This window comes from Botryllus schlosseri, chromosome 16 (genome assembly GCF_051294905.1).
Source record: "Botryllus schlosseri isolate E-star chromosome 16, Bs_hap1, whole genome shotgun sequence".
NCBI lineage: Eukaryota > Metazoa > Chordata > Ascidiacea > Stolidobranchia > Styelidae > Botryllus > Botryllus schlosseri.
In genome coordinates, this window is record NC_137251.1 from 10,249,701 (window position 1) to 10,277,047 (window position 27,347).

Genomic DNA, 27,347 nt, shown 5'->3' on the forward strand with positions numbered 1-27,347 from the left:
CATTCGTCACAGGCCATAATTTTCCAACGCATGGTGATATCAATATCGAAGATGACGGTGATTTTGAGCCCAGGTTTCATCGGCGCCGATGTTTCTGGGAGCGCACTTCGCGGAGTCGCATATTCACGCACCCACAGGCTACACGAGCACACCCTTAGACTAAAGCATCTCAGCGGCCTCAAGCTAGGGAGAGAGAGAGAGAGAGATATGATATTCTTTCTCGCCTGCACCATCGAGATGCTTTGGCGACGGAGTTGCGATACGGCCCCATGAGGTCATCTAGTCTGCGCCCCCGTTTTTTTTCTCCTCCATGCTATCCGTGATTGCTGAGCGCCTAGCAGGATAGCTGCGGATACCATTTTTCGAGTCTTTGGTATGACCCGGCCGGGGATCGAACCCACGACCTACCGCTCGAGAAGCCGGACGCATAACCATTACACTATCTCGCTAGGGACCGTTGTCTCGTGCTTGCGAATACAGTTGCACTCAAAGTTTTTCGGGAGAGAGGTACCCGTATAAAAATCAAGAAATTTAGTAACATTAATGATTTCAAGTTGAATAAAAAGCACTAGTTTGCGATGCTGATTTCTGATAGGGGAGGCAAGTCACCTTCTGCCGCTGGCGATACGCCTATATGACCCAAGATCACCATTATCAGCTGCAACGAAACATTAATATTCGCCAAAGCGATTTATACGATAATAAAGCTACTGGCAGCTGTAGTTTCGTAGTACGGCTGAGCAATATGTTTCATCACATCATCAATATAAAAGCCGCCCATAGCCGCGTTAGCTAATCTAGCTCTGTGAGATGTGGAACCGAAATTGTTGTTTCCATTTAATTTGTCCGTTGAAAACCCGAGTCAAAAGGTGCATGCATTGTATATCATCATAGGACTACCTTGATAGCGACAAATTTATGTAAATTGGAGAAATAGATGTCCTCACCGTGACCGCATTCTCACATCCTCACTGCAAAGCGGGAAAATGCACTCGCGCCCAGACAGAATATTTCCCACAATTAATATGTAAAATGCTGCGGTCATGAATGCCTTCGATTTTTTCGCATAGTGTGAGACAATACACTGGCTAGACACGTCATTCTGCAGCACAGTAGTTTTTGTGGGGCATTCGAGTGAGTTTGTTCCAGCTACTGCTACTGCCCAAGTACACATAGTGCTGTAAGCCATGGTTGACTCTGAACTGCAGGGTATATATTTTAACATGCGCATTGCGCAGTGTCATAGTACAGCCGGCACATCAAATCGCCCAATAATCCGGGATATTAATCGTTTTATGGTACATCGGATTGGAAGACTTATGCGCGAGTATTCTCTCGTAGCCTTTTCAGTTCGTAGCAGGAATTCGCTGAGCGGCGAAAAATAGATAAATATTCGGGACAATATTTGCTAATATCGTATTAGATATGAGGCCTAGGCTATATAGCAGTTTTGTCACTTATAATTACGGTGTAATAATTAAAAAAACGAAGATAAAGCGGTGGCTTCAATACGGTTATAGGCCTACGTAGCAATAGCAGCCAAAATGGAGGCTAGAGGAAAGTATTACAGGACGTGAAAAGGACGAAGAAAGCAGTAGAGTGTAGATACATGAGATCAAGAATGCTAAAAATATTGCTACCAATTAAAACGGCTGGACCACGTTGGTGTTAGCATATTGTAGTTAATACGCGTATAACATGGAGTAAACATTACGCTGGTACAGCACAGTTGATCTGTAAAATATTGCTTATAATGTTGGCTGGCACGAGGAAATCGAGGAGAAAATGCCATATACAGATGCGGGGCTTAGGTGCGCACGGAGCATGAAGTGACAGAATAGGCCTACGCCTATTGCCTATGTTGCTTATACATCATCCGACAGTTCCGCCATTTTGTCGCCGAGATTTTCATCGACGGGTCGGTGCTAGCAAGAAGCAGCAGTCTGACTTCGTCGTCGATGCCGGGTCACGAAACGTTGATGCAGCACATTTTGTTTCAGTTGTGACATGGACAACAAGAAAATCACGGAATTCGTATATACGAGCATTAGGCAGATATTAGGTAATATATAATTGCATGGCTACTCATCAAGGATACAATCAAGAGTCTGTTATGCCACCTCACATTTCATCGTACCAAGTTCCGTATTCATCTGCAGTTGCCTTATACGGTATCTCAAACAAAGGTGAGCCATTTGTTTCCTATTATTTGTCATGGTATTCGTATGTTCATGGACGATGCTATATTTAGTTTATCGTAATTAACTATTATATCGTCCTGTCTGAACTATAGTCCAATATATTATCATGTTGTGCAAAAACGGATTACAAATGTAACGCCGCGGGAGTTAAGACCAAACTGAGCACTTACCAGATAATTCTTAGGCGCGATAATATGCTCACCCAGGCTAATCTCTATTATTTAATGCATTATTATATATATTATAATGTTTTGAACATTGACAGGACTCTGTATACGCTACTATATTAGCATATGTTTTACAACAGAGATAGTACATTATCATTTGGTGGCACTTTAAAACGGCCATACCGTAGCAGCTGTAATTTTCCTATGTACATTGTACAAATGTACCATGCAATCTATAAGACTGCTACGAAACATTTGATATCTATGCAATAACCTATTTTGCTCAAGGGAAATGGCGTGAAATTTTGCTTATATGTGTTCCATTTCAACATTATACGGATTTACCATTTATATATATTGTCAAGTTTCAAATACTTAACCATTGCGTATGCGATCGTCATAGAATAGACCAACGCAGACATGGCAGACGCTAACCAGTGCCGAACAGACGATTTATATTCTGATTTTCAGAACCTCTTGAATATATCTAGTATTCTGGTCGTATTACATTTAACCGTCGACTATCAATGAATTAGAATCTCAAGTAGGGGAGATGTGGTACCGATGGATCAAAAATTAGAAAATGATCGCTGGCCCCAAAATGTTCAGCCGAAAACATCAAATCTTTTGCTGGCTCAGCACTTTGATACAAGCTCCACCTATCGCGCATATATACATGAATATACGTCTTTTCAAAAAATATTTATGGACGTTTAAAATTTGTTGCTCGAACGTGTCATCGGTCCCCACCCGGTGGGTCCACTGGCACACGACCCGGGGACCTATGACACATATACCCTAAAAAACTCAGATGTAACAACTTTTCTTGCTCAGTATTATAATCTAAGCTACAGCAAGCCAAAGAAGAAGTTTCGGTCGCAACCGTCAAATAATAGATTAAATATTGACTCAAATGTTGTCATAAAATCACGTTTCGATTTAGGCTTGGACTTATAAATTTGAGGGTACATACATATTGCGTGAAAATCGACAGTGTGACTTTCAAAGACCTCGTTATAGCGATAAAACATCATATGCAATTATTACATAAAGATTTTCTGTACGTAGTCATGTTTCATTTGTTTCATGATTAGTATGCTTGTTTATTTTGCTTGATTAGGCTATTGTATCATCGGTCCCCACCCTACTAATTTTGTACATGAATCGAAAAAAAATCCATTAAAGGAAAGTATTGAAAAAAATAATAGGTTCCATTATATAGCCTGATACAAGCCCTAGACTTCACAATAAAAATGATTGCTGGTTTGTTCGTGTTGAAGGTTACAAAGAAAAATGTATATGTCGATCTAAATTTACTTTACACCCCCCAAAACAAAAAACATCTGTGAGAGACCCCATAGTTCGCGCACGTCAAATTTTTTTGTATGTGAGGAAAGATGTTGCCAGCATGCAATTGTAGACAAGTTCACGGAGTGTAATCATGGAATTATCATAGAGAATTTTCAAAGTATTTTCGGTCCCAGTGATCCATCGGTACCACATCTCCCCTAAATATATATTTCATCGATTGATATGTGTTTTTTAAAATAACGAATATAGGTAGCATATACCTATCGAAATGGAATTTGAATAATGAAGGAGACTTTACGTATTACTGAGAATTGTTTTAGTTTTCCAAATACATGTCGGATATATAGACTCAAAATAAGGGTGAGTCCAAAGCCCAACTGCAATAAGAAATGGCGTCTCTACAATCTACATATATTACAAGCTTTTTGAGGTCTATATGCCGTCAAGCTAATTGACAAGCTTTGATGTAATTGATCCCCTGCAATAAAGCAACAATTGCCAAGCAATTTGCGTCGGAGATTGAACCCGCGATAATGATTTACAATACTTGTGCTTTGTCGCTTATTCTTCGAATGATAGTAAGAATAAATTACTAATCAGCCATAGCCGAGTCTGTTCATAAAATCCCTATGGGGTTTTCAGACAGGATACTGATCAATTTCAATTTGCTTGTTAGGTCATTTGTACTTCAATGCAACTTCGCTACGGTTTTCGATACATTCTGTTACATGTGGTAATACACCGTTACCAGAGTGTTTCGCTCTAAGCAATTCTGTACTGTATCATCAATTATGGCCACCATGTAATAGGATTTGCATTTAAAATTCGCATTACACTTTTTCTTTAAGATACGTGAGAAAGTATTAAGATCTTAGCTCTATTGCATTGCGGGCGGCCAGTGCGCTTGCAGAGCTTACTTGGCTCATAAAACCACATATGCACCACACCACATCAATCCATATCGAGTGTAGCCTACTAATTAATTAACTGCAAAAGCAAAGTGAGTATGTAATTCAATTTTATTGAACACGGCGTCAGTAACATTTGTTTGTGTGTCCTATAAGACGGACACTGCATTTGCCATCTTTGTTCTTTTGTTGTACGTTGAGCTTCATGGATTTTCATACTGAGACATGGACTTTGCGATTGGCACGAGAATGATCCACCGTAGTGCCAGAGTAGAACACTGCCTCTTTTACCACCAGATACAGGTTGCAAATTTGAGTTGGATATAATATTTACAATTGTTATACTTACTACTTCGCGACAATTCTGTCTGTATTTCATGATCATTTTATCCGTTATTGCTGTTAGAAAGGCGCCTTCTATAAGTCAATTTGTTGTTTGGTGTGTGCGTGTTGTGGTCATGCAGCATAATAGCCGGAGACAATTGCCACGGTTGTTCTTTGACACAGCGAGTCGTGATCAATACAGATGGATCATCGTAAGAGAGTGTGTATTCGTAAAATCCAACGTTTTGTTACGATGTATATTTTGTTGCATCATTATCGACAAAGTACAGACTCGTTGCTTTTAGGGCGCCTTCTCATGGGAATAACTTGAATAAAATGAAATTAACTATCACGACCTGTGCGAAACAATTGGCAAAACACGCGCACTGTAATGCTTTTCATCGGCGGCAGATTTCTCATCAGCAGTCTCGGGGACATCGAATTGATTATCCGTCCTATCGCGGGATTCGGCTCGGAGTGACGCAAAATACTTATGTTCCCATTATGAGTTCACTGTGGGTGACAATTGATATATGCGGGATTAAAATTAATTCGCCTCCCGAATTATTTCTCGTAAATCTCCGTCGGTAAAAACTAATCTTTCTATCCAGCGGATAGTGTGGGTGGGACTGAGTTTATTTATATGTCACGAGTCAGATTTTTTGAAGAATTACCTCCGCGGCAAAACAAACTGACAGAATGTTATCCTATAATGTGTTGCCGAATATTATTCATGTTAAAAAGTGCGGAAAGGAAATCGGCAATCACGCGGCTGACTTCGAAGCAACCTTTATATATAAACTGCGGAAAAATCCTACATTTGTGACCGACTTTACCTGTTTCATTATTTACAATAATAACTGCTATCTAATTTTCAAGCTTGTCGAACTCCGAAGCGTGGCTCATTTTCTGTCATGCCTCTCAAGATGGTGCAATTAGAGAAATCACCACCAGCACTTTCCACAGATGTTTTGATTCATCGGTTGAAAAATCGTCCATACCGAAACACATCTACCATCATAACTTCACTACAAAACTATATGCTTGTGTAAATTTTGTATTGTAATGCCCACCTCCTATTAGATGATAGAAAGAATATTTGGCTACTGACGAACAAAACCACTTGCGCTGTAATCGCCTAACAAACTATAGCAACCATTTCTTAGAACTCCGTAAATAAGTCAACTAAAGCACCGCGTGGGTCACTGGACAACTTCGACGCGTTCAAGATTCTCACAACCCTTGACGTCAAGGTGCAAGTTTGTAAATTATGCACCGTCAATAAACGTTTGTAACTTGATAGAGTCGTGCGAAGCTACCGGACACAGCGGCGTGAACCAACTCGGCGGTGCATTTGTGAACGGGAGACCTCTTCCTGGCGATACGAGACAGAGGATCGTAAAACTGGCTCATGAAGGTCACAGACCTTGTGACATTTCGAGACTGCTACAAGTGTCAAACGGATGCGTTAGTAAAATTTTAGCAAGGTAGGTGCTTGCTTTTACTGCTGGGCCATATGATTTTTCGACCATTGTATGTCGCATTTCTGTCACGGCTGCCACAGCAAAACTGCGATTGTCGCAGCACCAGTGATGAGCATCGGAGCGGAGTCGGAGTGGATTCGGAGCGGAGTTTTGCCGATTTTGTGTCAGTCGGAACGGAGTCGGAGTTTACTACAGATATTTTTTCGGAGAATTTCGGAGTATTGTAACTTTTGTCTCCGATATCTTTGGATAGCTCTGACCAGAATACACTCTTGATTATCATTACAAACCAAAACACAGACAGTTTACACCTTGTACAGTTGTAATATGACGGGTAACATGCAAAAAATATTGCCAAGTGCATAAAAATCAGCCATCTGCACTGCAATCGGGGACTGGAGAGTAGACAATACTATGAGGCCAACCATATTATCAGATTAATTTGGTAAAACACATTACCAAGTGTAGCATGCTTGCCGCTGTTTCGGATACTTGACGAGATTCATCGGAGTATCTCGGAGTCTGGGGCTGAGGTCTTCGGAGTCGGAGGGAGTTTTCCTCAGACACTAAAGTTGTCGGAGGGATTCGGAGTCTCGAAAAGCACTATCCGCTGATCACTGCGCAGCACCTCCCCATCAAGAACGAATATCTGTGATTTTTCTCAATGTATATGCTTAGTAATTCTGGTTTAAAAGAATAATTTGTATCAACATAACCTCATAAGTCATAACTTAAAAACGTAACGTAAAAACAGGAATTATATTATTAAGATGAATGGTTAAAAGCTCGCCGCAGGCCGTATTGCCTACCCATCAGGTATAAACAGGGCTAAAATCCCAAATTATCTTTATTGTGAGTGAGATTTGGCATTAAATTCTTTGTGGTCGCATAAAAGGTACATGTTTGAACTTTCCACGCCTTTCATACCGCTCTGATGTCATAATGAGTGATACTCGAGTTTTCGACTGAGGTACATTTGATTTTGTTCATTCCGAATCATAGGTTTGAAAAAAGATATAACCGCGGTATCTGATTTGTCAATAAGTTACCACAAATTTCTTATGCTATGTAGAGACGATATACCTTATCATGTTCCATCATCTCCGATTATGGCTACCCTTCCTACGCATCCAGGTACTACGAAACAGGTACCATTGAACCCCGCGCCATCGGCGGAAGCAAACCACGAGTGGCGACTCCAGCGGTCGTATCTTCGATTGCTAAATATAAACAAAAGCATCCAGAAATGTTTGCATGGGAAATAAGAGATCGCCTCTTGCAAGACAATGTGTGTACTTTGGAAAACGTTCCTAGCGTGAGTAGAAATTTTGTGCAGAATTAACGATGCTCTGACGTACATTGACTCCGAGCCACCATTTTGTTCAGGTGTCATCAATAAACCGGGTACTTCGGAACGCAGTGAACGGAAGATTTACGAACGAGCTCGGTGCCTCCGAACACAAACACTTTGGAAACCAGTGGAGTCACTCGAGCTGGATGCGAAACGGCAAGAGCGAAGAGCGAACGAGAAACGATTTTAAGTCAGGTGATCCTCGTTATATTCGCGACCGTTTCATATTTATTTCTATACCTACGCATGAATACACTGACCAAGGCGGGGTAGCGTAGTGGTAAAATCCACAGCCGCAAAACCAATGGGTTACGGGTTCGAGTCCGACCGAGGTTGACTCCAGAACTCCTATCTAAGTGTTGGAGGTTTATCTAGGCTCCTCCTCGACATCTCATCCGCGTAAGCGGTGTCTTATAAAAAGCCTTGAAGGGGGCCGTGCTACAAGTCGGCAGCTACGGAATAAAAAAATGTAGAAAATTGACCTGGTGTAGATGACCATATAGTAGTCGACAAACACCATAGATACCTTAAACAAGATACTCTGACCACGTCCATATTTTCGCTCTTGATGCGAATTAGAATTCGGTCAACGAACGAATCACATTTCTCGCATGTTCAAAATTGTTTTTGCTTTTGTTGTTGTTGTTGTTTTGATGTTTCAACTACTATGGTCGATATTTCTTATGTTATTATGATTACTGTTTTACCGACTTGTAGCACGGGCCACTTTCGTCCGTGAGCGCTGTTTATACACGCGTGTGCTTATGACTGTAAAATGACCTATCCAACAGAGATGAGCGGATTTGAAATTTCTATGTCCTAATCCAGTCCAAATCCGAACCTTCAAATCCAAATCCAAATCCTAATCCATAACATTTTCATATTCAAGTCCATGTCCAATCCTAATCCGATTCCAACTGGAAATTAAGAAAAAATACTAATTTATGCAATGGAGGGATTCGAAAATTTTCTTTCACAACCAACGATTCACTTGATTCAAGATAACTTAGTAACCATAAGTACAATTATTAAATGATCTGAATAAAGGTTTTCGCCATTCGCCACACGACATTTCAATCTCCCAGAAAATAGGTAAATCCAATCCAAATCCTAATCCGTTCTGAAAAAAATATCTAATCCAAATCCAATCCAAATCCGACAAAATTTCACAAATCCTGTTTTTTCAAAACCTAATCCTAATCCATGCTCATCTCTGCTATCCAAGTCTAAAATCCAAATTAAAATATAGAGTGACGCGGCACATAGTCGTTTGGTTAAATAACGCCTTCACGGCATCTCTAATTTCATCTTCATTAGTTGTTGAAAGTATCGTAGTTTATGCTTATCAAAGAGAAATATTGCTATGTATACTATACTATGCCATAATTGTGTAAATACTTTCCCAAAAATGTGTTGTATGAGCGTACGCGTACAATTACCACCCGATATATAGCCGAAGTATACGATATGATATGGTTGGAACCCCCAAAATAGTCGGTGAACAGCTATAGTACGTAGATATTTCGTTAAAGGGGCTATATTTACCCTATATCTTCAATTGTCAATCCACTATGACGTAACAATTGAATATTCGTGATGTCATGGCTTGAAAATAAGAATAAAAACATGTTTTAAACAAGGGCCTTGTTTTAACCATGTTTGATTTTCATTTATTTTTGTTTTAAATGCAACCTTACTAACAACGCGCTATGAAATAGCCATGTAGATAAGGAGCAAGTTATTTCCAATAACGTGCGACAACTGCGACAGGCATTATATTCTTTGCGGTCACAAAAGGTACTTATTTGAGGTTTCCAGTCTTAATTACGATTATGACGCCATAATGTGGGATACACGAATCTTGAAATTCGACTAGGAATCGAACCACTCAGGTACGCGATATTGACAATCCCTATGATGACATCACAGATGTAGTTATTTATAGCAATGGCAGGCTATTGTGCTATTGAATATGCCAATTGCCGTGTGATATTGCAGTTGTTTTCTCTCATAAATCAGGAAATTGAATAGAAATCAACAACTGTAATAGGTTGCGGGATGGGAATATATTTTTGAAGCATAAAGGCCTAAAATTATAGTGCCGTATACGATACAATATTATTTCTGTAACATAGTGATGTTTCATGCCAATCATGTATTTTGCACCACGGTCTGTAATACGTTACAAGATAGTTTTAAATCAACTTTACTACGGACAGGGGCCTATACGATAAAGGCGTTTTAGTCTAAACTTATGTATTCGATTCATAATCCTGAATTGAGCGATCTCTCCCTGACTACATATGTGTATGTAACGGATGTAACGAATGATAATAGGCACGATTGTTGAGTTGGTGTCCACGGCAGCTTTCGGGCGTACTGCCGAGGTGAATATTGGACACTGGACAGTGGACAGCACGCGCCTCGCAGAAATATTTGAGAAACGCGGTGCCACGCTTGGAATTAACAGATTATCGGAATATTAAATCAGGTATCTTCAGATGTGACGATGTTGCGTTGAACAAGTTCCGAATACTTGAAATATTTTGTAAATATACAAAGGGCCAGGCTCGTTGTACAAAAAATATTTATAGGGTCAATCTCATCACGAGGTCATCATAATGATAATGTAACGTCACAATTGCTACAGCTGGAAGAGTTTAGTTGGCTTTATACTTAGATGTTATGTCGCAGATTTTCAAGCTTTTTATATATCGACAGAACAAACTTAATCAACTTTTGAATAAATCGATGCAGCAATAAGGATAGCCATGATTGTTAGCTGTAGTTCTTTATTTAACTCTGTGCTGTACCCGTATTATATTCAAATCTACTGATTAATGAACATTCTATTCCCCGAATTTTCATTAGTCCCCTTAGTTTGCTGTCTCCTGGCGACGCTGCGGTGCAATCATGTTATGTATAAATTGGTATTGAATTGAACCTATCGATAAATGTTTAATACTGTGAAAATCTAAACATATGTACAAGATTCATGTACTTTGCCGATCGGGTCGATATGATATCAATGTATAATCTTATTTAGATTAATCTCTATTATGTAGAGATAAATAAAACGGGTTCGTGGAGGATATCCTGGCGTTTGACACTATCGATCAAAAATAGACTTCGCAGATGTGCTATTAGACTCGCCAGTCGATCCTTCTTACTCGTCAATACGTTTGGAAGTAGAAATATAGATGAGAACGTCCACACCTGCATGCGATAATCTCAACATTAGCGGCGAGTCTTATCTGGCAAATACCTACACGCAGCAAATCCCAAAGTCCTCACCACGCCCTATCGCCAGTCAATGTCAATCTAATGTGACGTCACAATGAACGATTCGTGGCGTCATGGATAAAACAAATGAAACAATAAAAAACGTTTCAAACCAGGGCCTTGCTTTAAACAAGTTTGTTTTAAAATAATTTTCTTGAATGCAACCCAGGGGTGTCGTAAACTACAGCAATGGAGCACAGGTCATGTAACTATAAATACACTCCACACTCTGCATGTTGCGCTGATAGGATTTAGTATACACGATGACAATGATGTCGTTTGAACTGTAGAAAAACCTCCGAACCGAAATAAAGAAGCAGTACTTTGTAAGCTACGAGGAAGCAAAACGAGTGATAAATCATAGTCCCGAAAAAACATTTTTGTGTTCTGAATATATACGCTCGTATAGCCTACCCGTCAATTTTCAATTTTGTTGCGTGCGTAATTAATGATATCCATACAATATCTATCCCGTAAATTACCCTACCCTGTGCCTCTCTCGTATTTTGACTTCTGCTCTACAATATGATATCAATAATTGTCAGGAACGCCGCCAAAACTTCACCGGCGGTGCAACGCTGAATACAACCCAACAGAAGAAAATTTGACGCCAGGCGTTGCCAATTTTTAAATGTTGTAAATCTTTCAGAACAACTATAATAACATCCCAAAGCCCCGTCCCCAGGGGGGACTGGCGCGTTTATCCGATCTCCTATCCACTTTTAGTGTCGGAGGATATTCGATGGAAAATCGAAGCTAAAAATAAATATATTGCCGCTCGACATGACAAACCCCTGCCTGGTGGATAAAAGCGCGTTGTTTGTGGCTTCCGACTAATTGCGATATTTCGAGGCCTATGTGTCAAATACTGATTGTCACGTCATGTCATGCTGCAAAATTTACTCTATTCAATGATATCACGTGAAAGTGAATATTCTGCATTCAGCTATTTTATTTCATTGTTGTAATTTCAAATAGGTCCTACTTTCGCATATACTTCCTTGATGCTTCTAAATCTATATAGATACGCAGTCATGGAATTTATATGACGACAGTGGTAAAGCATATATCATGGTGATTCTTTTTCCATTCGAGTATTTTACTTCGAGTCGGGTCGAGATTCACTCTGTTTGGGTTATATTACTATTGCATTATCCGGTATTCAAATATGTTCCTGAAATGCGGCCACAGGGAAAATTATGCCAGTTATAGCACATTACAGATATTGAGGTGTTTTTCGGCCATAGTTACTAAATAAGATGAGGAAGTTAGCGTATAGCTATCATCTAGCCTAGCTGCAACTGAAATAGTTCTTCGATACTTCTCTGGTGTTGACTAGAAACAAGGCCACACTCCGACTCGACTCCCGAATGACCCACTCGAACGTCCGCATTACGTCTTTCGCCATCTCATCCGTGTAAGCGGCGTCTTATAAAAAGCCTAGAAGTGCTACAAGTCGACAGCTATGGAAAAAATGAAGTAAATTGACCTGTTGTAAATGACCATAGTAGTCGACAAACACCACAAACAACAACGTATTTCGCGTCATTTATGGTGATTTTCAGTTGACCCTGTCCATTAGCCTAGCTGTCAAAGCTGTACAGGAGGACGAATTTTCATTAAGGAGGACATTTTCGATATCCCGAATAAGGAGGACAAATCCTCCTAAAGGAGGTCATGTGGCAGGGTAATCCTACATAATATAGAATTGATCTAGATAACAACTGAATGCAATGATATTTGGAAGCACCAAACGAGAAATCATCAGCATTAATTTCGATCACCTTATCATCTACATTGTGACAAAATTTTATTGAGATTTCCATAAAAACACCAAAATAATCATTAGTATTTCATGGACCCTTAAAACTAGTTCGCACACCCCTAATCATTGATATTTAATGGACCCTTAAAACTAGTTCACGCACCCCTATAAGGCGTACGCGTGTCCCAGTTTAATAACATTTCACCGATTGATTTGAAACAAAATGGTTCATTAACTCATATGATACCTTTCTACAAGTGGCGGGCCTAAACCTTGTAATCACGCTCGATGGCGATGAGATCGAAGTTCGAATTTCAATTCATCTTCAATTAAGATGAAATAGTATTGCAGGAGGTAACTTTATCGAGATTATCTCACTTCGATTTGTTTGAGGGATTAGTAATATACGGGAAAAGCAAAACATGCTGCCTTCAGGGAGCATCCACTCGGTGCAAAACCACGCCTTTGTACATCCTAGTTTGTGTGCGGCGTATATGAAGCATGAACCTAGCAATATAGGCCTACTGATTTAGGCACGCTGAGACAAGTGGTCAGAGAAAATGTTAAGAATGCGATCTGCATCAGTTCCAGAAGATTCAATGCTGTAAAGGCTATATAGCGGACATTATTGCCGTAATATCACAGCAGCAATTGCGAATCAAAATGTCAGGTTTCCCCCTCGGATAATACGGTCGCTGTCGGTCCATTCTGAGCGTTTGTTCACACGAATCGTGTAGTTTACAAGATCCGCACACTAGAAAATGTGATTTAATCCTAAAATGGGAGGCTTGTTGCGTGGAAAGGCCTTACACGCCAAAATATTATGCCAACAGATAATCGTTGTGTAGTGTTAAAAGCTAGTCGAATCAAATCGTCGTACACCGGTACTGCGCCTGCTCAGAAGTATGATGCAACGGGTCTATTTGAGAATATCATGAGGTATATTCGGCTATTGCTGTGGCCGTAAGAAATGACATTTTAATACTGATATTGTGTAGCGCTCTTATTATGTGTAATATTTTCGTTTTATTCTATCCCGATCACGGTCATTGAGGTCTTGTAGCAGCTGAATATTGACCGTGGCTTAATACTCTTTTGGGCGAACTAAATGTTAGTCAGATTAATAGACCAGCTGCAGTTCTACGTCAATAATGATTCTCATCGAACATTCATTTTCGCTGCTTGCTGTAGGCACCCGTTAGTGGTTCCGACTGGCCCAGTGTATAATGCAACTGCTATTGCTTCGGCTCTGATAAACCGGATAAGTCAAGATGTAAACGTTTCTTCATCCAAAAGAGCCGACCAAAGACAAACAATCGGAGACAAGCTCGGAGAAAGAGAAAAGGCTAAGCTTGAAGCGGAAACTACAACGAAACCGGACCGCCTTCACCACAAAGCAAGTCCAGTCTCTTGAACGAGGTGAGATATTTGAGATTATCCGCGATATTGTTTGTGTCAAAGAAGCATTGGGCTAGGAAACTAGTTCATCACAGTAATGGAGACTGGGGGAATCCTTGCGGCATTTTAGAGTCTTGTAAAACGGCTCAATTCTTACTAGAATTGCGTAGAATAGTCGCACATAACCAAAAAATAACTAGAAATTCGTGTATGCGGAAATAGTTATCGCTCCCAGCTGATCTACCAGGCGCCCCTGGCATTCTTTTGAGAGAATCATATTACATCAATCGTGTTCTTTGGGTATGCTTTTTGTGGTTATTTTAAAATGAAAAATAATGCGACCTATGCTCAAGATGTTATCCAACTCGTGTGGTCCACCGTATAGCTGCTGTTTATAGGTGCACCGTATTTTACGACGTTGGCGTTATTTTGGGTGGAGGCTAACAGTAAGGGAAGGTGGGGAAAAGTGGGCCTAAAACACATTTTAGTCATCAATTTATTTCGAATCAAGAAATACCAATGAACTTTGGCAAACCCACGAATGGACATAAAACGCATATACTTCCAAAGAAAAAAGATTTGAGAATATAATAACGAAAGCACAGTGATTTGAGCAATTGTATACGACTGTAACTATTAAAAAAAAAAACATTTTGATGGACACACTTCCTATATCTATACGAAGAAGAGGTAGCGCCATGAACTATATACTATTCCATCTTTGGCGCTATGATTTCAATGCGACATTATAGTACATGCATTGCAGAATTCGAAAAGACTCATTATCCTGATGTGTTTACAAGAGAAAAAATAGCAAGGGAAATTAACTTAGCCGAAACTCGGGTACAGGTAAACGTATGTTATTATTGTTTATTTTATTTTATTTCAGAGTATGATATCATCAGGCTGAAGTTCTTAAACTTTTTTTTAGCGCAGGCCTCTAATTTTTTAGCTGGGTGCGTGAACCCGTAACCGGGCGAAATTCGGGACCATGATGACTGAAAATGGTCATCACTTTAACTTACAGCTTACGCAGTTGGAGACGGAGTACAATTATTAGTGTTCGTATTCGTGTGGCTATTGTTGCCTGTGGTGAGCACTGAAAATAAGGATAAGGGTCAAAGGATACTATAAATATGGACAATGTAGTTTTGTACCCTTAATATTAGTCTGCGGACCCCCAAGCGGCACATGGACCCCAGGTTAGGAACCCCTGCTCCAAGGTGTCGTGGACTATGCGTTGATAGCATTAATCCTGCACCTTTTAGTACTACTTTTATTGAATGTACCAGAAATGACTTTATTTCCGAATCCTATTCGACCTCATATTGTATCATGGCTAAATCCAATTAAATAAAGATGGTCCATGACTCAAATTCGGTATGAGAACTCTGGTGTCAGAAATGTCATTTTCAAGTCAATGTCCTAATTTGCTAGCACTCAAATCGAAAATACAAATCCGGTTGAAATCAATTTTCAAATCCGGGATTTACAAGTTCAAATCTGCTATCATCTCTGTGGGATGCATCCTTACTGATTGTCGATGATTCGAAACTAAAATTTATAGTCTGACTTTTGACTGCCATGGCAGACTTGAAAAGCTATGTGATTGAACCGCAACAAAATGTGATGCAGATTTTCATATAACAGGTTTGGTTTTCCAACCGTCGAGCAAAAGTTAGACGGGAAGAGAAAACGACTGGGAAAATACATATACCGAATTCGCCATCGTGTTATGCCGCGGACTATGCAATGGCTCCGAATAGCGGTAGTTGCGGCATGTCTACGGTATCGGGCTATTCTCATCAACAACCATATCGACAGATCGCGTACCACCCTACAGGTAGGCCCATTTATGAAACGCGGCTGCCTCGACTAAAACTGACGCAGTCGCCATCGGGATATCTATTTATCTAGAACTAGTTCTAAGCATCTCTGATCTGATCATGGTGTAATGCCAACTATCTATAATACAATCGTTGAGTTTTGGTGTCGCGATGTGCCTGATTCACTCTCTCTTAAAAATCACGCTATCGAGCAGAATTATGCATTCAAATTGAATTTATATTGCCCTGCGGTAAATTTAACGATATAGTTTTGTTTCCAAACGCAGTGGGGTAAGTCGGGTGACCGCTCCACTACTTTGAAGATATTAAATTTGGGGTAGATGGCGAAGACCTGTTCAGTATTCATAGGCTTGCTTAATGTGTGTTGTGTACTGTACTGTATTGTATAAATCCAGTCAAGGTTTCTCGCTCTGTGCATTATATCTCTGGTACATCACCATCATGATGACGTCATATTCTGATTTACGATTCCTTCTTAGATGGAGTATAATTTAATTATAGATAACTAACCTATGGATAGATGCGCAACACCCGTCGTCACGCTTGCTTGCTCACAGGAAATTACTGCTCAGCAATCTGAACGCAGCACAATTGCCAATCCTACAGCTGACGACTCGAGCGCTCACATTAAATACAGTTGATCATATTTGAAAGCTACTGTCGCGCTGATTCCGAAAATATACCTCAAAATCAGATCAGGGCAATGGAACCCCCCTCGAAATACATCTTAAAGTCTGAAAATCGGCATTGTTCTGAACAATCGCATCCACGCAAGGGCCATTGTTAAGGTAATTGTGCTGCGTCGTTGCGATTGTTTGGAATAATGCCAATTTTAAGATTTTAAAGACTATTTCGGGGTGGTTCCATTGCCTTGGTGAAGTTTTATTGTGTATTTTCAGAATCGGCGCGACATTAGCTTTCAGATAAGATCAACCTTATTTAATTTGAGCGCTCGAGTCGTCAGCTATGGGATTAGCAATTATGCTGCGTTCAGATTGCTGAGCAGTATTTCCCTCTGAGGAAGCAAGCGTGACGACGGGTGTTGCGTATATACATCCGTAGGTTAGTTATCTATAGTTTAATAGACTATGTATGGCTCTGAGAATAGGTCTATTCTGCCTGTCGTCCACTGGTATACCAGAGTCTGCAAATCAGGATGTATATACGGGATTAATCGTCGATACTTATTTTTAGAACCGCTCAACTACGACACGCAATCTTATCAATACGCTTGCAACCATCAACATCAGAACCAGATTTCCTTAGATACCGTTTACTACTCCGGGAACCCGACGTGCTCTGGCTACGATTCTCCGCGAATGCAACCCTGCGAAAATAACTACTCTGATATATCGGGACTAGCCAATCGGCTTGATAACATATCCTTTTCAAATGGGTATTATTACAACGGCGAAACAAGCTGTAATCTGTCAACGCAGTTCCCGACAGTTCCCGAACAACAAGCCCTAATTGGTGAGCTCAATTATATATATATTTATACAACAAATAATCCAGCTTTGCGGAAGATAGCTAGGATGTACGAGAATTGAACTATGAGTATCACGCTAATTTTTTTTACTGTCAGCATCGGAATACCGGAATCAAAAGAGAATCAGGGGATCCGTAGCCTAACGCAACCGAGATTCTAAGGACGGGGTGAAAGGCATAAATATTTACGACACTATCTGGAATAAGACATCATTCACCATTAGGGCGATTTTTGTGACATGTCAAAAAAGTCAAAATTTTGTCAAAATTGTACCGTTAGGTAATAAAATGTCAAAATTGTTTACAAAGTCAATTTTTTTTGCAACCAGCATTTCGTTTGTATCATAGATGTTGGCACTGTGGTTGAACTTATCATTAATATTTTACAGCTTGTAGCCAAATTTATCGGGCTGCCGTTGTAGACGGCCCGTTGTCTGCTCATTGTGAATCATAAACGGCGAAATAAAACAAATAGGTTGGCATGGTGTTATACTCAATGTACCGCAACATTCTAACTCAGGGGTGGGCAAACTACGGCCCGCGACACCGTTTTGTGCGGCCCACGAAAGGCTCAAGAATCGTATTCAAAATATTAAAAAATGCGCAGTAGAAATCTAATTGCTGCACTGACCCGATTAAACTTTTTCTCACTATATTTCACCATGATAGTTATAAGTCATATTCTGAGTACAGTATATTTTTATTCCATTGCTGGTGCGTTAGCTCGACCTCAAGACCCACACATTTTAAAAGGTTTCAATTGCTAAACATCACAGAAATTCAAAACGGTAATGACATAACTCGGTCCACGAGTGTTTTTCTTTGCAAACTGTCTTATGTATTATCTCCATATTTCTTCTGTCACTATATGAGGGTGGTTCTCAAACTGGGGGCGTGGAAGCATCTGAAACGGGGCGCTAACTGAAAATTTTTCGCGCTCCGCGCGGTTTGCCTCCAATTCATGGTTATTGCTCTGTCTATTGTTCAAATTTCCTATTTGATAATTATTCTCCCGTCTACAGCCATAACCTTCATTGCCATTGAACTATCCGTTGGGATTGCTAGCATTCTAATTTCTCTCTGGGATATTTTGTGATATCATGATAAGGGGGCGCGAAATTTTTCACTACCATAAGGGCGACGTGTCTAATAAAGTTTGAGAACCACTGCTATATGCAGAGTTGCCATCGACCTGGACCCAAAAATAAGGACGGTCGAAAAATTAGATGGGCATTTAAAAGCGTTTTCGTACACGTACACACTGTGTATTTATACGAGGCGTGGCAAATCATTTTCCATACTTTCGCCAGAAACAATCTGCTCCAGCAACTCCTTGTTATCAGAAAGTGCTTCTTTGAACTCACGACCGCTGAGGTCTACGTTTACCTTTACTCAGGACCGAAACAGCACTTCGTCACCTCCCTAAAAAAAAACAATACGATGGTAATGGGCCCCCATAGGGTGATAAACCAAACTTCTTCACCTCGCCGTGATTGGAGGAGTCAACCAATATGGGAAAAGGCTGTACAGTACACCAAGTTCAGGCAAAATCATTTTTGAGTGTATGGAGCAAGACCTCTCTCCTGTAACAAAGCTTGTAGTCTTGGTCCTGGCCGAAGCAAACACCTTGCGATGTTATAATCGGGGAATATTGCGAATTTGCGATGTGCAATCGTTGGCGAAGAATGATTTCTGTTTTTTGTCAGCATGGAATGCCCCAGGTATCCTCAGCAGCAGCTGACACACTTCTTGTGTTTTATGGTATCAATATAAGTTGAAATAGCGGTATTTTTCATATGGCCTCCAGGTCAATGTCACAATTGCAGATATTGCAAAACAGACACCAGAGGAAAATGATCGAAGTTCTGTAGTTGTTGAAAATAAGACAAAATAAGGACGCAAGTCGGAAACAAGGTCATTTCTTAGAAATAAGGACAGTTGAGTTTTCAAAGACGTGGCCCTTCAGAATAAGGACAAATCTCAGAAATAAGGACGGTATGAAAACCCTGGCTATATGACTAAATAACAATGTTGCCTTTTGGCTAATAATCTCAATTGAATATAGTGCGGCCCGCGAATAGATTTAGATGTTGAATGCGGCCCGCGAGCCCAAAAGTTTGCCCACCCCTGTTCTAACTGAAACCAGTCTGCGTGGGCAACAAGCGCATGATGAAAAATTGTGATGTAGACAAAATTGTCAGAATAAAGCAACTCGGTGTGTCACCAGCCGTGTACTGTACAGTGTACACGCAACTTCAGTGTTGCCAGTCATCAACTGCTACTGTTGAACGTTCTTCCTCCATTCTGTACGAGCTACTTAATAAGGACAGACTCTTCACATACCCTTTCTACCCGATAATGTAGGAAAGTATATCTTTCGTTGTACTACAACAAATTTTAACTAGTTCTCCCATAATGCGTCATGTAACTACTGGAATTCTTCATATGTCCAGATTTAGTTAAAATAAAGCTTTTTCAGTCATTTTAAAATTTGTCAGTTTTTTAGTCAAAAAAGTTAGCTCAACAGGCCTAACTACTTCGTATTGACAGACAGTTCCAACCAAAAATGAAAATAAGTAGTACAATTCTAAGATTTTGTGGGAAAACACCTTATTTACATACGTGAGGTCGAAATTTGGTCAAAATTAAGTATTATAATGTCAAAATTTTGATTTTTTAGGTCAAAATCTTTCTTTTCTAGGTAAAAAAATTAATCGCCCTACTTATCATACCAGACATTTTGCTATATTGTTGCGCCAAGCAGGCCTAAATGTTCTATCCTTAAGAACTTGCTAAGGATGCAGCAATGTGAGCAATGAGCATGTACGTACAGTACATGGTACATTGTGCAGTGCGTAGCCTACATGGCACGCCTCCAATAAGTTTACCAGTTGTCGCTTGAAGGTTGTTGGTCAATTCATGGTTGCCAGACATCTTTGAGAAAAAGGGCCTAACAGCGCCGGAAAAGGGGCCAAAAAGGGCCAAATTGTTCAATAACGTTAATAGCGTTGCAACATTACCCATAGACCTTCTGTAAATCACTTGGAATTCCAGTTATATATTGTTGATACTGTTGTAGGACACCAAATCCATTACCTACAGCTACACCGGATCCAACTAATATAACTGCTATTATTTGAAGTCTTTTCCAACTGAATATAAAATCGTAAAATAAAACTTTTTGTGCTATAATATGAGAATGATTAAATGTTATGAATTTTAATTAAAAATTGAGAGAATAGATTCTTTACTTTCGAAACTTATTCAACTTATATGCCTAATTGTCAGGTTTTTTACCAAAAAACTCTCCGGTTATGTTGAAGTTTTTTTCCTTGAAATTTCTATCAATCATTAACTACTGAGGCTATTCTTCCTCAGATTTTTCTGCTACTTAGCTTCCAGCCATATTCGATGCCTTTTCGTCCACCTGTTCACAAATCTGTATTACAATTCCAACACAGGTTACATTCTACAAAAACAAATCCAAATCTTCATCTTCTACTGGTTATAATATAATATAATATAATAATATCGTTGGGTTATATTTTTCATTTGAACAAGTTACACACAATGTACAATGCGATAAGACACAATGCGATGTCATGAACAGATAGGAGGATGTCAAACGACACGCATCAGTAGCGACCCTTTACTGCAACATCCACCTTGACCTAGAGTGCCCGATGTCACAGTTCTTTTCGATGTTGATCTTTTTGAAGCCGTGACGCTTTCTACTAGTTTATTCCGTTCCTTGTGAGTGCTTTCTTTCGTCGGGTCTTTTTCTGGACTTCTTTGTCGCCGTAAGAACGGCAACGGCGGGGGAAGAGGAGCCCAGATAAACCTCCGACGGGAATCGGACTGGGTCCGTCAGATTGATGGGCGCTTATCGTTACCACTACGCTATATCCCCCGCTAACTTCCCAACCGTTTTCGGCTCATCGTCCCCTTGTCAATCTCCACACACATTTCGCCCTCCATCCGAAAAATCCAAAAAAGAGAACGTATAATAGGGAAATTTATTGACCTAACTCTGATCGCTGGGGAGTTTATTGGAAATACGCCAATTTCCGGGGTGTTAGGTCCTCAGAAAACCGTTTTTCCATTGAGTTGACCTTTTTTTCGCGTAATATATGCAGAATAAGCCGTATTCACATGCATTTTTGACCGTGTTAATTAAATATATATCCCTCAGGGATATATAGAACTCCGGGATGGCTGACTGCGTCAATTGCGTCATCGCGGCTTTACCTAAGTAGGTCCGGATTCACGCATTCAGTTTTGATGCGCGTTCCAGTCAGCCGCTTCATCTGTGTGTAATTTCAAGTTTTTGAGAGCGGTAGGGGCATATGATGTTCATGTTTATGTTCTTATATAAAGCTATAGGTTAACTAGGTTATGAGATGTTCAGGTAGTCGGAAACTTTGCGGTATTAGCCCTATTCCTTCAGCAGCAATTTAGCGGTATACCGGTAAGGTCATTTACTCGGCTTCGGAATATCTCTGCTTCTGTAGTAGCCTATCTTATGCAACATGTTTTGCTGCGCTGATAATCGTGAGAAAATAACAAAATGTAGAATAATTAACGTTCACATTGATATCCGCAGTATGATTTAGATTACGCCTTGCGGTATGTTTTTCATTTACCGGTATGATATGCGAATGTATGTCACCATACCTTCCAAGGCTGTACATTGTACAAGTACAAGTGTACATTTACACTGTGCCGTGTGAGCTATGAAGGCGACCGTTAGGAGGGACTTCGTCAGTTAAGATCTTGTGCTATAGATTAATATGTGAATATGCAGGTAGTGCTGGTAGCCTATTGCAGGCTTACCGGTATTCCAGATCATTGCTTGATTATTATTAGTAAGAATTGGAGCCACTGAGTACACAACCGATGTGCAAGATTCACAAGAGGCATTTCAATTAAGGATAACCAAACATTTGAATCTAATACAAACACAACACGTCAAGGTCGTTGCAGTTGTAAGTGTCCATAACAACTTTTGAATCCAATCTCTTGTTACAGATACTATTCATCAGTTACATGTCTGATAAAACAAGGCATGCATATGTTTGTTAATGAATGGCACCTTAATGCTACAGTACTGGAATTATACTTCAACAGAAATGCACTGTTGTGAACTGCCAATGGCTGACTTCCAGTACAGTATATGGCCACAACATTTGTTGACCATTTGCTCTTACTGAAGCCATGAAGATGCCCACTCCCTTGAATGGATAAGCCAACACAATCGTCTGGACACGATACGACCCTGAGATACGGCCTGTCTTTACCAAATAAACACTTATAGCCTATAGGCTATAGGCCTGTACGACGAAGGAAGAGAAAACTCTGAGGATTGCTTTCAATTTGCAAGGTTTCGTCAAATCGTCGCAATAATGCATTGGAGCTCTCCTCGGTCGGCCAAAGGTAAGTTGGGCTGATTCTAGTAATACGTTATTAAATGAGCGATTTACATTAATCCTGATGTGGTTAAAGTAGTCTGCGTTGCTACTCAAGTAATAGTTGTATTCCCGGGCGTACTGGTATTTAAACTTCCTCAAGTAGCTGTAGAAAGTGAAATGCCTGCAAGGTACTTGAGTTTGGAGATAGCTGCTTCAAATTTACAAGATTTATCTTCGAAAATAGGCAACACCTACTTGAGTACTACAATGAAGTAGAAGTTCTTCACTATAGAACAACTCTGCATACATCTATATATATATTCTTAAGGTTAATTTGTGTCTCTAAATACATCATTTGTTCATTTTTGTTGCAGATTCCATAAAAACAAACGCGATGTTCCAGCATTTGCATCACGTCAACAGTGGATATCCTGATATATTATACTGGGCACATCCCATTGAAATCTGGGCAAAGATGGCCACAATCTGAATATTTGGATCTCGTGCCTCCTCACCGAGATGTTTTTTTGACATGGAATCATCTATCGCTCTATTGGAAAATCTGCAAGACAATGATACTGAATATTTCTTAACTGATAAATGGCATGAAATGCTTCAGGACGCCCATTCGTGATGTACCGTTAAGCCATGGTTGTAATTTCTTCACTGCGGTCATGAATCTATTGCTCGGTGAACAAAATATCAGCTGAATTCAACAACTGGGTCTACCGAATGCTTCTCAAATTGATAATGATATGTTCCAAACTTCTACCCCCCAGGCTGCATTTGAACCTGAAGAGAAGTATCAATGGTGTGTTGATTTCTTGATCAACTTTCATTGAGTGACATAGAAGATGACTATGCTGCTATCACAATTTCGAGTCCTTACAGGCCGTGCTATCTTTTCATTATTGTAAATGCTCCATGGTGGGGGTGTATTTAAAAAAATCTGTGTTTGAAACACAATGTTTAAAACATGCTTTAAACAGTGTTTTAAACAAAGGCCTTTTGAAAAAAATTCTTTTCAAGTTGTAAAGTTATGCCATAATTGTGTAAATACTTTCCAAAACATGTGTTGTATGAGCCTACGGACGATTACCACCCGATATAGCCGACTAATATCGATATGGAATGGCTGGAACCCTCAAAATAGTTGATTCAACAGCAATAGCACATATATTTCGTCAAAGGAGCTATTTTTACCCTATATTTTCAATTGTCAATTTCAATCCAATATTCTTGACGTCATCGCTTAAAAAAAGTATGTTTTATACAAGGGCCTGGTTTTAAACATGTTTGTTTTAAATGCAACCCTATACTTCATGGTAATTGTCGATTAACGCTAATTGAAATGGTTGATTTGATCAATCCTATTACCGCCCCCCCCCTCCCAGCTGCAAGGTTTCAGACAATGGCTTGTAAATAGGTAGAAGACGCTGATATTATTCGTTATTCACTCTGTTATTTATGGCCTGATGCAGATTATATGATGTGTAGAAATTAAACACATTCATGATTTACTGAAATTCAGAGTTGTCATAGTTTACTTGGTTGGCTATACAGCAGTGTCATACTTTACTAGGTTGGCTATACAGCAGTAAGGCTGTGCTATGGGAAGAATGTCTAGCTTACTCACTAACTATTCTGCAAAAGGGTGAGGATCATTATTCTAGAAACAGCTGTATCGCTAGCTTGCAGAAAAGTGGATATCTCGAGGCAGATTGCAGGTAACTTTCTGGACCTACTTAGGTAACGGCCAAAATGAAGTCAGCCATCCCGGAGTTCTATATATCCCTGATATCCCTGGACGTTCTAGCATTTCGCCCCCAGTCGCCCCCATTGATATTTTCGGCCCCTTGTTTCCCAAAATCGCCCACCAGGGGGGCGATATCGCCCACGTTGTGAACCACAGTGTTTCCACTAGAATCGTTGACATTGGCATGAACCTTGTCAGCTCAACTTGCGAGATACATTTATCCGAATAGCTAGTTGGATGGTATATCTCACCTGCTTCCAAAAAGGGCCAAATATTGAAAATAAATGGCCAAGGGGCCAAATTAATTGCCTCTAAAAAGGGGCAATCTGGCAACCCTGGTTCAATTGCGGGTAACCTGTATATGTATGAGATACATGTATGCATATGTTTTGTAGGTGTGTCTACGACGGTAGCGATGAATGCGACAGACGTTCCAGAATTCCATTCAAAACCTGAAGAGTCATCGCAACATTTCATGTACTGGCCGCATCAGAACCATCACCAGTTGGAGTAGACAGACAATGTCGCTGAACTTGAAATAGGAAATTGGATCGCTCCTAACGGAATGTTAAGTTCGCGGTGGTAGTTAATATGCAATATTAATGATACCGGCGTTTCAAAATGCGCCTTTATCCGGCCCTGCGCAATATTTGGCGGTATTTGCTGGCATTACAGAAAATGGCAGTAAAAGACTCGGGATACTATTGGAGCTGACGCATTGTTTCATGATAGGTGTGCTAGTATATTGTAGGCATCGTCATGATTTAAAAGCTCAACTTGTTGAACGACGATGCTATTGCAAATGCTTTGTCTTCGAACAGCGGAAAAATGCCCGCCATTTCTATTTAGCCGATATTCGATAGCACACCGTGTGGGGGCGCCATAGACCCGTTACCAGCAGACGTTTTTAAGATTTTGATTGTTGAAAATGAAGCAATGTGGCGCTTATAATAATTCAGTTGACTTGAGTTCAATTATCGCATTGCTGGCTACGACGAGCTCAACGAGAGGTGATAGAAGTTCTGGTCGCATCAGAAGGTTAGGCTATATATTCTGTGAGTTCTACGTTCAAGTTCAAACGCAAACCGGTCAAGAACTATCGACGACTATCGTATTTCTGGCATGCGAGAAGGAAGTGATGTACGGTCTCGGATACGGGGTATAGATCGCACGACATACGATTGCAATGGAAGGTCCGCTGTGCGTTGGTTGTTCGTTTTATCAATGGTCATTACTCACTGGTCACTGGCCTGGTCTGCGTAATCACTGGTGCCTAAGATCAGACATGGGACGATTACTTATTCATCAATGTAATCGTTCGCGATTACGATTACTTCCAAATCATGCGATTACGGTTACATCTAAATTAGGGTTGTCATACATCCGGAATTTAACCGTTCAAACTGCTTTCGGGAGGAAATTCTAAAATATGCCTAAATGCCCGGAATTTTGATGGCTTAAACTAGGATCGATATTTTTTCATAAATCAACATAATGATATTATTTTGGGGCAGATATATTTCACTTGAAATTTTTCTTCGCGCTGCGCGCGATCTAGTGTCACACTCATTGATTTGAATATGGGAACCACCTCCTTAACAAAAATGCAATCAAAACAATAAAAGTAACCACCATTTACTGAAATAATTCTAATTGTAATTGCAATTATAGGAGAACGGTATATTCATAGAGTCGGTTGAGGCCATTTAGATGCATTAGTCAAAGATAGTGGTACTAAACCTGGAGGTCTTTTGCCTTTATTCCGAGGTTCGCAAAGATGTTGAATGAAATCCGCTTCCAAAATTCGGCCGCGAGTAAGTCTGGGCAAAGGTGCTGGGCCACGGAACATTTTCAAATCGGAAATAGAGTCGCGACCATAAAAGATTGGCGCTCAAGAGTGGCCGGAATTTGATCCGTGAATATATGGCAACCCTGATCGAAATGTAATCACGAGTACTGTCGATTACAATAATATTGCTTATAAGAAGTTGAGCCTTGAACACACATTGCTAGACAATATAATGATTGTGACGAAAACGCTTCATGAGAGAACAATTTTTTGTGTGACGTCATTTGCTTGTTACGTCACAATGTATCAATTGCCCAACTTAGTAGCAAATATTTCTCGCCCCCACCGATTTTCATTCCAGCTACAACCCACGCTAACTTGTTGTATCAGCGGGTTGGTACGGCGGCGGCGATTTGTGATCGTATCAAGTAGGACCATATGATAGGGTTACCATACGTCCTCTTTTAAGAGGATTTCTTCTCTTTTTCCAATTGAAAATTGAATTGTCGTCGGATGACGCCCAAATGTATTTAGGGAATTTGTCCTCTTTTTCTAGAAAAGTATTCAAATGCGATCAAAAACTCGCCCCGACGCAGCGAAAGTCAGAGTTTCGTATAAAAAGCGGGTAATTCGAGATTGTCGAGCAGAAGTGTTGTGGACCTTTTTTTAGTCAATACCCCATATTAGAGTAAAAGAGTGACGACCTTTGTACTATCGGTCGAAAAGTCTTCAAAATCACCAGATTCCTTTATCGGTGATGGAGCTTTCATAATTTTGAAAACTGTCTTCTTTTTCGGATCTCAAAATATGGTAACCCTACCATATGATACTAAGACAAAGTCAACAAACAATAATTAATAATATAGTG

The 27,347-nt window shown here is 40.0% G+C and overlaps 1 protein-coding gene and 1 long non-coding RNA gene across 2 annotated transcripts; both read left to right on the forward strand.

The window, feature by feature from the left end:
• The first annotated feature begins 1,340 nt into the window (after positions 1–1,340).
• On the forward strand, positions 1,341–25,949 carry LOC145459155 (paired box protein Pax-6-like). The gene is made up of 9 exons (XM_080337784.1): positions 1,341–2,186; positions 6,215–6,398; positions 7,530–7,710; positions 7,782–7,941; positions 14,090–14,212; positions 14,958–15,040; positions 15,842–16,034; positions 17,233–17,511; positions 25,086–25,949. The coding sequence occupies exons 1-9, from the start codon at positions 2,078–2,080 to the stop codon at positions 25,202–25,204; spliced, it is 1,431 nt and encodes a 476-aa protein (XP_080193910.1). The 5' UTR covers positions 1,341–2,077; the 3' UTR covers positions 25,205–25,949.
• Positions 21,720–24,460, forward strand: LOC145459195 (uncharacterized). Its single transcript, XR_013921302.1, has 2 exons — positions 21,720–22,959; positions 23,309–24,460. It is a non-coding gene; the product is annotated as an uncharacterized LOC145459195 (long non-coding RNA).
• Positions 25,950–27,347: the final 1,398 nt, after the last annotated feature.

Bases quoted from the DNA above. Each gene is read 5' to 3' on its own strand.
- LOC145459155 (XM_080337784.1), top strand. From the start codon at position 2,078: ATGGCTACTCATCAAGGATACAATCAAGAGTCTGTTATGCCACCTCAC. The intron at 2,187-6,214 runs GTGAGCCATTTG...GTAACTTGATAG, and splicing joins ATACGGTATCTCAAACAAAG to AGTCGTGCGAAGCTACCGGA. The intron at 7,942-14,089 runs GTGATCCTCGTT...TTCATCCAAAAG, and splicing joins GAGAAACGATTTTAAGTCAG to AGCCGACCAAAGACAAACAA.